The 10,529-nt window shown below is 39.0% G+C and overlaps 2 protein-coding genes across 2 annotated transcripts in view; one reads left to right on the top strand and one right to left on the bottom strand.

Annotated features, from left to right (window-relative positions):
* Positions 1-12: 12 nt before the first annotated feature.
* Positions 13-5,924, top strand: prpf38b (pre-mRNA processing factor 38B). Its single transcript, XM_024273865.2, has 6 exons — positions 13-452; positions 880-948; positions 1,153-1,304; positions 2,318-2,378; positions 3,511-3,743; positions 4,654-5,924. The coding sequence occupies exons 1-6, from the start codon at positions 243-245 to the stop codon at positions 5,303-5,305; spliced, it is 1,377 nt and encodes a 458-aa protein (XP_024129633.1). The 5' UTR covers positions 13-242; the 3' UTR covers positions 5,306-5,924.
* Positions 5,925-5,982: 58 nt separating this feature from the next.
* Positions 5,983-10,529, bottom strand: part of LOC112147737 — a 23,110-nt gene continuing 18,563 nt past the window's right edge. The window contains exons 35-40 of the mRNA XM_036216532.1: positions 9,508-9,768; positions 9,160-9,420; positions 8,795-9,082; positions 7,257-7,493; positions 7,129-7,179; positions 5,983-7,045 (exon numbers count right to left, since the gene is read on the bottom strand). Coding sequence (XP_036072425.1) covers positions 6,768-7,045; positions 7,129-7,179; positions 7,257-7,493; positions 8,795-9,082; positions 9,160-9,420; positions 9,508-9,768 — 1,376 coding nt within the window. The 3' untranslated portion in view covers positions 5,983-6,767. The remainder of the gene's footprint in view (positions 7,046-7,128; positions 7,180-7,256; positions 7,494-8,794; positions 9,083-9,159; positions 9,421-9,507; positions 9,769-10,529) is intronic.

The following is a 10,529-nucleotide window of genomic DNA, read 5'->3' as shown; positions in this document are numbered from 1 at the left end:
CGATTAGGGCGTGGTTAGGGAAAGGGGATCGGGGACTGACAACTACACCACTTCAACCTCGCACTAGCACTGTAGCTAAAACGGCGGCGGGAAGTTATTGCCAACAATTTAACCAAAAATACAAAGAAATTTATCGAACGGAATCTCTCCAGACCGCATTTTAGCTACCTGTTATTGATGGCTTTGTAGTCGGAAGTAGAGTGACAGTAACCTGAGCTTCGCTGCGTGGGATTCGGCTAGCAATGGCTAACGTCGGAAACCAACTACCAACACAGGCCGTTAGCAAGCCTCCATCGGGGAAACATGGAAACGTACTGCCCCTATGGGGTAACGAAAAAACTATGAACCTCAACCCAATGATTCTCACTAATGTCCTATCGTCGCCGTATTTCAAAGTTCAGCTTTATGAACTAAAAACCTACCATGAAGTTGTGGATGAAATCTATTTCAAGGTAACAGCGGCTTTTTACAATGCTAATCCGCATGCTAGTTAGATAACCGCGTTCAGTCAATCTCTGGCGAGCTAGCGGCACACTACTGTTTTACCTTTAACATATATAGAAGTATGAGATTTAGCTTTAGGTCGAAGGGATATCGCTTATTTCACTCTATTATATCGATATCTGTTAGCTCGTATGCTAACAAACCAATTATTGTTAGTTCAATGGAGGCAACTGCACTTTCAGGTTGGATAACAAAAGGTTGCATTACTCATCGATTGTAATGTACACTCGGAAGAGTTATGAATTGTTATGATTCATCGTCAGCCAAAATACAACAATAATAGTTAATTTAAGCACGTTTTGTTTGCAGTTTATTTTAAAAGCACGTATACTAATGTTGGAATCTGTAGTTTAAGTGGCTGTTTTGGATCCACAGGTGACTCATATTGAGCCCTGGGAAAAAGGCAGCAGAAAGACCGCAGGTCAGACTGGAATGTGCGGAGGGGTAAGTGAGAAGTACGTTCTTTTTATATACCCCCTAATTTCCCCAACCTGACATCTCTTGATAGAAGGGATGTCTCAAAGAAGCCTATTTACAACACTTGGTATGATATAGGTTAGATTTTCATTTTAGTGTGTGAAAAAGGCTATGCAAAAATAACCATATTGAAATTTCAAAGTAAAACGCTTTGATTTGTATTTTTGGTAGGTGCGTGGTGTTGGGACTGGAGGAATTGTGTCTACTGCTTTTTGTCTGCTGTACAAACTGTTTACTCTTAAGCTGACTCGAAAACAGCTGATGGGGTTGATCACTCACACCGACTCTCCATACATTAGAGCACTTGGATTCATGTACATAAGGTATGAGACTGATTTCCTCTTCTAGAATATAGTGTTTAGAAAATATATGCAATAACGCCTAATTATTCTGCATTTTTCTTGTAATTTTACTAAAGAAACTAGCTATAAATACTCCAAACATCCATTTTTCTTACTCTATTGTAGGACTGCCACAAAAAATTATTTTAAAAGTTGACTAATCACTGATTATTTTTTCAGATTAGTTGACTAATCGTAAAGCTAATGTTATGTACACATCCATCTTAAACATTATTAGCTTTAACTAAAAATAAAGACAATTAACATGATAGTTTATTAAACTTTTATTGAATCCTGCAGCCTCTGTCCTTCATTAGATTCTGGTATTTAAACAAGATTAAATCAAAGGAGGTTGACATCTGAAACATGGAAGATAATGTTAATAATTTTGATTTTTTTTTTTTTTTTTTTTNNNGATTTTGTTAAACTTTACTACACTCTAACGTCATATACTAAGAAGTAACGACTATCAAATTAGTTGTCAACTATTTTAATTGTCGATTAGTTGACTAATTTTGGCAGCCCTATTTTTTTGACATTCTAGTTTTTTTTAAATTGGCCCCACTGAAAATTCTAATATGCTCCTTTAAATTGTTTGTTCTATTTTGGTTGTATGAAGGATAACTCAGAAATTTAACTATAATATTTATTGGTTTAGAATAGTTGATTTATTCCTGCTTTTTACTGTGAAAGAAATAACCAATTGATATACTGTAGGTGAATGAATGCTTTTGCATAGCTCTAGTTTTGCTTTATTCAAACTTTTTAAAATGTGTGCAATTTTTTTTGTCATTTATGGACATATAAAGTAAAATGTCAAAAAAAGACAAGTATTATTTTAGCCATGATAGTTTTAAGTTGGAGTCCACAAACATGTTTTATGGTGTTAAGAAAATCATAAAATTGCAAAAATCAACCTAAAAACACAGTTTTTGGTTAACTTTAATAGGTTTACCTCCCTGAAGCTAACATGTACTTTTTGCTGTTGCTTTCAGGTACACTCAACCTCCAACAGATTTATTAGATTGGTACGATGGCTTCCTGGATGATGAGGAGGTATGTCATCGCGGGTAATAATTTCATATTTTTTACCCCCCTTTTTATTCATTAACTGCTAATTCAAACGCAGCACCTCAAACACAATCCCCTTGCTCCCCCCTTGTGATGCTCATAGCTGATTTTTCACCTTTGCTTTCATTTGGCTTAATTGTTCCCCAGTTTTTGTCCTCTGAGCCTGAGTAGTTAGGTAACTTGTCACTGCTCCATGCTGATTTTTCTCAGGGTAAGTACCATATATGATGCCGAATGAATCTCACAGTCAATGTTATAATAAGGCATGCCCTCTGTTTTTTTCTTTTTGTTTTTCAAACAAAATTTTCTCAGGACTTGTTGCACAAAACAAAATTTTGTATTGAGGCAAATTTAAATATTGACATTGAAGTTTATCAAGAATGCTAAAAATTGGATTCTATAGAAACCTAATCTGGTCTCAGGCTGTGCAACCAGGCCTCATATGATGTTCTCTTGTACTTTGAAATTCTGAAATCTTGCCACGCTGGTTAATTCCCCTGTTTTTTTCTTTAGATGCCCATTGTGCAGCAGGTGAATTGGATATTGTATCTCAGCACTGTTGGTTTGCGTGAGTGCAAAGTAGCTGTTCTCTACCATTTAAATTTGACATCTCTTCATTTGGGAGGGCACTTACCTGCATAGTCAAATCTCTGCTTACACTGTGGGCAACCTTATGCTTCTTCTGTCAAGCTCAACATGGTTTTAGAAACTAAAGAAAGAAGACAATTCTTCTCTTGTATCTAATGCAATGATGCACTCTCCCTTTTCTTAAATTCTGGCTTTAAAAGAAAAGTGAGCTAATCTCGTTAAAGATGTGAAGAAGGGGGATTTGCTTTGCTTCAGCTGCTCAAACTCAGTAATGACAGACTCTAGAGAGATTAGAGAAGGCAAACAATTTGACATTTTTAATTTTGATTTTATTTGGCAGAAATTAAGCTATAAATATTTTGTTGATATGAAAGATTAAGCAAGATGAACAGAGGTGAAGGTTCAGTACGTGGTCATCACAAATAATTTTTGATGTGCAGCAAAAATTATAAATAAACTTAAATTTACTTCTGCATCATCTTGGACTAATTGAGTTTATTTTCCTCCATTTCTTCTCATTTCTCTGTAGGATCTTGACGTAAAAGCTGGAGGGGGCTGTGTGATGACCATCGGAGAGATGTTGCGCTCCTTTCTTACAAAACTGGAGTGGTTTTCCACTCTGTTTCCACGGATCCCTGTCCCTGTGCAGAAAATGATCGACCAGAACCTTAAGGCCAGGCCTCGTAAGGTGGCTCAAAAAGACCCACAGGAAGAGGAGGCGCCCGCTGAGGCAGGGAGGCAAGGAGAGAGGCGCCACTCCAGGTTTGTACTTCGAGTTTAGAATTTTTTTTTTTTCTCTTAAGATTCTGAAACCATGTGAACAGAAGCTGGATTTGTCAGTCCTAGAAACTTTGTAATTACAGATAAAATAGTTGTTTTTGCATCTCCAATCATTATTGTAAATAAATCCAAAGTTGTGTTAAAGATCCACTCCAGTCATCTTTTGATGGTTTAAGTGTTACCAGTGATATTTTAACTATAATTTTACCAGTTTTAGCCTAAATAAAAAAAAAAAAAAAAAGAATCACTCCTTTTTTAGGAAATAGTTTCTGCAGAGCTTAAGTAGAATAAGCTTGCCCTCATTTCCCATCATCCATCTTTTTACATGCTCTCCTGTTAGCTTAAAGTCCCAATTTAACATTGCCGGTGCAACAAAAATGGTGAGAAATGAAGTACTCCAGTCTGACAGTTTTGAACCAGATTCCAGCTTGGAAGAGAAAAACAAAGACATACGTGGATCAATATGTCTGCAAGTGAAGAATCAGAGTGGAGCGTGGCAGGAGACTTGTTTTTTATCTAGGTGCATTTTCAACGTCACAAACACGCTCTTTTTCAAACAGCCTTTTTTCTTCTGGTTCTGATTCACAACAGTTTAAATAAAGAAATACTGCAATTTGAATCTAAATTATCTTTATATATTTTCTCCATCATCAGAAAATGATATAAGAGCATGTTAAAAATACAAAAAATAAAGTTTTTATCCGCATGGGTCTCTAAAGTTGATAATTTTAAAGATCATGTGCAGAAAAATTATTTTGACGAAAAATTGAGTTTAATGTTCAAATTTATTTATTTATTTTGTCAAAAATTAAAGTGGAACAGAATTAAAACAAGTTTTGTGGTTTCTTTGTGTCATTTTGACTTTGCCTGATGAGCCGTTTGTCTTTTGCAGGACACCCAGGCGGACACCAAGCCCCAGAAGATCACCGAAACGGTCGAGGAGCAGGAGTCACCATCGTGAGAAAGATCGCCACGGCCCCAGCTACGACCGCGAGCTGGAGAGAGAACGGGACCGCCAGAGGAAGGAGAGGGAGGGCAAAGACCGGGACAGAGGAGACCGGGAACGGCGACGATCTCGTAGCGCAGACAGAAACCAAGACAGGCGAGAGCGTAAAAGAAGTCACAGCAGCAGCAGAGACCGGAGGAGCGAACGCAGGGAGAAAGAGAGGGATGGAGGGGAAGACAGGAACAGGAAAAAGGAGCGGGATCACCATAAAGACCGGGGCGCTGACAGGGAGAGGTCCAGGGATAGAAAGAGCAGGGCGGAGGTCGATGAACGAAGGCATAAAGACGACAGGGACAGACACAGGGAGGAGAAGAAGACCAAGCGATCGAGCCGCAGTCGAAGCAGAGACAGGAAACACAAAGAGGACAAGAGCAGAAAACGGGAGCGCAGCCACAGCAGAGAGAAGGACCGAGAGCGAGACGGGGAGGCGCGTTCACACAAACGTAGCCGTAGCAAAGAGAAGAGCCACCATCAGCGAGAGTCGAGCAACGACCACGCTAAACACAGCGATCGCAGACGGAGCCAGAGCACAGAGTAAACGTGGCTTCACAGCAATATGACTTCCGTGTTTCTCCCTTTATTCTATCCCGCTGTCTGGTCAGTTGTGCGCCGAAGAGCAGAAGCATTAGAGCATCGGAAACCAGAGATCGTCGTCTTCTGCAAGTGTAACATTTGTTTTTTTTTTCTGCGGTTTGCTCCTCCAGAGCATTGTTATTCCTCTCTCAAAATCTGTAAAGCGACAAAAATCATTTTTATTTTCTATGGTTGTTTTTGATCAAAAGAAGACCTGGACTTGTAAATAACAGTTTGAGATGGTCTGCACACAGTCAACTCAGACTTGGGCTTAACATCTTGACTACAACGTAAGCATTTACAGTTTGCATAACTTGTATAGAAAAACCTGTTTTTTCCGGCTGCTTAAAAGCAATACCCACTTTTTTAAAGATTTAAAATATTTCGGAGCGCAGTATGTGAATACATTTTAGTTCTGGTTTCAGGATTGGGCCCAAAATGATGTGCAGACATTCTGAGAAGGTTCAGGTCTTCTGAAGGGAGGTCTGGAAAGTCGTTTTTACCACACAGTGATCCCTGCTTGTGTTGTGACTGAGTTGCTCTGTTGCATTTTTGTTTTCTAATAAACACTTTTATAAGTGAAACTTTGGTGTTTTGACTTTGAATTAAAATGTAGTTATAGCTCATAAAAAAAAAAATAAATGAATGAAAACATTTAAGTTGGTTTTATTAGAATGTAAAAGGAAGAGACTTCATATTTAAGATAATTACAGTAAGTTTGATCATATTTATACACTTCCTAGTTCATCAAATGTAAATGTGTTATGGTCTAATAATTTACAGATGATACAAGTCAGAAATTAATCTAGTGAACCTATCAAAAAAATGACAAAATGTTGCAATTGATAATTTAATAAAATGATTAGCAATTAAAGACCCACTCTGATTCTCTTTTGAGAAATGTAAATAGTTCCCAAAAGTCTTTTGATGATGATTATGCCATTTTTAGATAAATAAAAACTATTAGAAATTCACCTCTGAGTTGCACATTGGTACAGAGCAACCCCGCCCCTCTTCCCCTCCTCGTTCACTAAGTGTTCTGAGTTTGTGGCCCGCTCAGCATATTTTCTATGTACCAAATACAATCTTTTTCAGCAGTAATTTTATGCGTCTGCTTCTTTTCTCAATGATTTGAAAAAGAACAAAAAAACTCTTAAATGCAAATTTAAGCTTAATTTTCTTTATACATGTCATTCATTCCCCAAAAACATGTTAAAACACAACTTTCATTAGAGTAGGTCTTTAAAATAAAATCAATGGCTTTCAGTGTAAATGTTGAATCAAACATAGCTTAAAATCACAAAATGAAACCTCTAAAGATCTGCAGAAAATTTTAATTAAACGTATACAATCTTTACATACTATAGAGATAGGCTAACATTACATGTAATCAGAATCTTTCAGTTTTGTTCAAAAAAGCCTTTTGTTTACTGGAGAACTTGAATTGTTTGTGTGCACACGGGATCTGAGTGCGGTCCATTCGCAGAGCCGTAAACAGCTGTCACAGAGAAGCAGTAGGTGGAGTTGGGGCTCAGATCTGGGACGTTTATGATTTCTCCGTACACAGTCAGTTTCTGACTACCGGAGCTGCCTTGTTTGGTGATCAGGAGGCTGTAGTGTGAAGCCTTCTTCACTGGGGACCACTGGAGCCAAATGGCTGTTGGTGTGACCTGTGTAACCTCCAGTTGTGGAGCTGAGGCGCTTCCTGATGCAGAGAAAATGAGTGGAGTTAAAGACAACACCTGATATTTGTTTCAAAAACTAACTAAAAGGCAAATTAAAACTCACCATCCTTTGACATTTGTGTCCTAAGGTCTCTCCTTCTGCGTTGCAGTACCACTAAAGAGGAAAAGCTAACTTTAGTTAGTATAACAGTTTTAAAAAGTATACATAACAAGAAAAACCTCAGTTCCTACCGTTGGGGACGCTTGTTGCTTGGCTTTCTCCAGCTGCATTGCTTGCTGTGACCACCAGATTATTAGAAACGAGATTGGACAAAGAGCAGGACAGTGTGGTAGTGTTGCAAAGCTTGACCCTTGGCTTTACACTGTTGTCATAAACAGTGTACGTGGTGGCAAACACTGACATATTCCACGACACCGTGGCAAACGAGCTGTTACCACTGAACAGTATTCCTGACGGTGGACAGGGGGCTGAGGAACAGACAGAAATTAAAATAAGTTTGCAGAAAACTACAGAACGACTTCTTTACTTTTTAGTATGAAATGTAACCACATGTTGCAATGTGCCTGTCCCAAGTCTTGGTAAATGCAGAGAGTTGTGTCAGGATGGGATGAACAGAACTTTCATATGTTATCAAGAACCAGCACCGGTGGTGTTGACTTTTAGGGTGTTGGTGAAAATTGGGCAATTGTTGGTACAAGAAGGGGAGTGGAGTAAGGCAGAGAGAGAGAAAGGAAAGGCAAGAGTACAAGACTCAAAGTAGGAACCTTAAATGTTGGGACCACAGGAAAAAACAAGAGAGTTGGATGGCATAATGGAGAGAAGAACCCTGGATCTATTGTGTGTTCAAAAGACCAGATGAAAGCAGGAGTGATCCTGAAGGAGAAGTTTGCAAAAAATTGAGTTGAAGAGAAAATCAGACAGGTGGATGAGTCTGAAGCTGGAAGTTATGATGTTGAATGTTGTCAGGGGTTGTACCCTTCCAGTAGGATGTGAACTAGAGAATAAGTATTGGAGTGAGATGGATGAGGTGACTCAGATTATCTGGGCTCCTGGTCTTGGCCTCTGGCTCATCTCGTGCCTCCACCTGTCCCAAGTTCCATCTAGATGAAGGAACATCTGTACTCCTATCCTAAGCAGTGGACCTAGCTTCTGGCTCAACTTGTACCTCACCTGTCCCTAGTTCCATCTAGATGAAGGATCATCTGTACTCCTATTCTTGGCAGTGGACCTTCCCTCTGGCTTTTCACGTGCCCCAAGCTGTCCCAGCTCCATCTGGATAAAGCCCATCTGGTACACTTTCTAAATGTGTACCTGTATAGTTAGAAAAGGTAATTCTTCTTTAACACTACTGGTACGTTGCCTGTCCATCCTGGGAGAGGATCCCTCCTTCATGTGGACTTCCCTGAGGTTTCTTCTTTTTTTCTTTTCCCAGAAACTTTTTTAGTTTAACCTTGTTGAGAAGGAGGGTCTAAGGGCAAGAATGTTAGATGCGTTGAAGATAAATGCAGTGAAGCAGATTGAGATGGTTGGTAGATGTCCAGATGAGGGTCAATGATTCTTTGTGTAAAATTGCGCTGAGCTACCAGGAAAGAAGAGTAAGGGAATACCAAAGAGGAGGTGTGATGGAGGTTGCAAAGAAGAAGGTGGATTATTCATTGTGGTGACTCCTAAATGGAGCAGTCAAAAGACACCTTGTGCGAACCAAGATTTCAGTTTGTAAGAAATACAGTATCTGAGAAATCTTGGCCTTCGTAACTATATAATCTACCTGTTGTTCCATTGAGGGGAGCAGATTTGCCACTTGTTCCTGCAGCGTTTTTGCTTTGCAACATGGCAGTGTAAGATGAACTGCAGGGGAGAGGAATCTCAAAGAAATCTGTGCTCGTCCAGTAGGATGAGACTTCAAACAGGTTTGACTGTCCTTGCAGAGTTCCTGTCAGAGTCAGCAGATACTCAATGCTTCCACAGGTGACATGTGTCCAGGAGAAGTGCAACAACTGCACTTCCATCTCCATTGGCAGCAGCTGCACCTTGATGCCATCGGGAGGACAAGGAGCTAAAAGACAAATTAGATGGGGAGGATTTATTTTACGAAGAAGTTTTAAAGACTTTTCTGAAAAAATGCTTTTATACCTCCTCCAAACTGCACATGGTCGCTGTAGGAGCTGTTGCATGTCCCATCAGAGGCTTGAACAGTGAAGTTGTATGATACCCCACATTCAAGATTATCAATGGTGCATGTTGGGTTTGTGTTGTGACAATTAATCTTGTCTCCACTTCCTGCCTGTACGGTGCCATAATACTCCTTTGAATTTTTACTGGGCATCCATGTTAGCAATGCAGAACGACTACTACAGTTGTAGGAAACTGCAACATTACTTGGCTGGCAAGGACCTGAACAGAAAGAAAAACGAGACAATATAAAAAGAGACAAGGATATCGCTCTCAGTGTGTCTTGGTTGTTGCTGGTCTAATACATACCTGTGTTCAGGGTTGCATTCTGACTGGGTTTACTGGTGCAGTTCTCGTGACTTGCAGTCATAGAAACTGTGTACTGCTCATCACAGTGGAGCTCTGTGAGGCTGCAGCTGGTGGAGGAGGTGTTGCACATATGTTTGTGACCATTTGCACCCGTAGCTACCACTTGGTAAGATTCAGCAACAGGAGACTGATTCCAGGATATCACAGCACTGTGAGTCTGACAGGAAGCATTTACTGATACGTTCTGGGGTGGACAGGGCTCTGAAAAAGAACGTTTGAAAACAGCATTAGTAGTTTATCTAATAGACTGTAGTTTATTATACTACACACTGATTTAAAGTATTTTCAAATCTTAAAAGACTGCTCCCAGAATGCAAGAAAATTTTAACTTTCCATGCCACTTTTTCACCAGTTGTAATTCTTTAATTTCCCCCTAAAATAACTGAGCTTTGGCTTCTTTTGGGGGACAACATGGTGGACATTTAGACCAGACAGCAGTGGATGGAGTTTATTTTTTGGGAAACTCAGATGTAAAGCTGTACTCTGCCCATCTTTGTTTAGGAAATGACTTTATGAACAAAACCCATAAAATTAGGTTTCAATTAAGTTACTTCCTAAATCCTTCAGTTTGCAAATCTCTGTATGGATTGAGTTAACAAATCAGAAGATGCTTCGATATAAGTAGGCCTTCACTCATATACAGGGGTTTCTTTAGGTAATAAGTACTTAGGCCAACACAAAATTAAATACTAAAGACAATGTATGGATATTAGTCTTTAAACAGAAGATTATGCTTTTTAGGCCAAAATTGAATGAATTTCACTTTTATGTTCCACTGTTTTTGGCCATTAGCTTAGTTTACTAGTCTTTGGGATGTGACAAGGTCACACTTTTGAAGCAATGCATTTTTTTATATGAAAAATATTAGTTAATATTTACAGCTAATTTGTCAAATTAAGATTTACTAGAATTATTTAGAATCTATTTTTAGTGCTTTCATCATAAAACATACCCATGCTAAT

Source organism: Oryzias melastigma, linkage group LG17, assembly GCF_002922805.2.
Source record: "Oryzias melastigma strain HK-1 linkage group LG17, ASM292280v2, whole genome shotgun sequence".
Lineage (NCBI taxonomy): Eukaryota > Metazoa > Chordata > Actinopteri > Beloniformes > Adrianichthyidae > Oryzias > Oryzias melastigma.
The sequence above is the reverse complement of the archived record's forward strand: the minus strand, read 5'-3'. Positions and strand labels throughout refer to the sequence as shown.

Coding starts and splice junctions, on each gene's coding strand:
- prpf38b (XM_024273865.2), top strand. CDS start 243: ATGGCTAACGTCGGAAACCAACTACCAACACAGGCCGTTAGCAAGCCT. Junction 453..879: donor TGGATGAAATCTATTTCAAG/GTAACAGCGGCT, acceptor TTGGATCCACAG/GTGACTCATATTGAGCCCTG. Junction 1,305..2,317: donor CTTGGATTCATGTACATAAG/GTATGAGACTGA, acceptor TGTTGCTTTCAG/GTACACTCAACCTCCAACAG.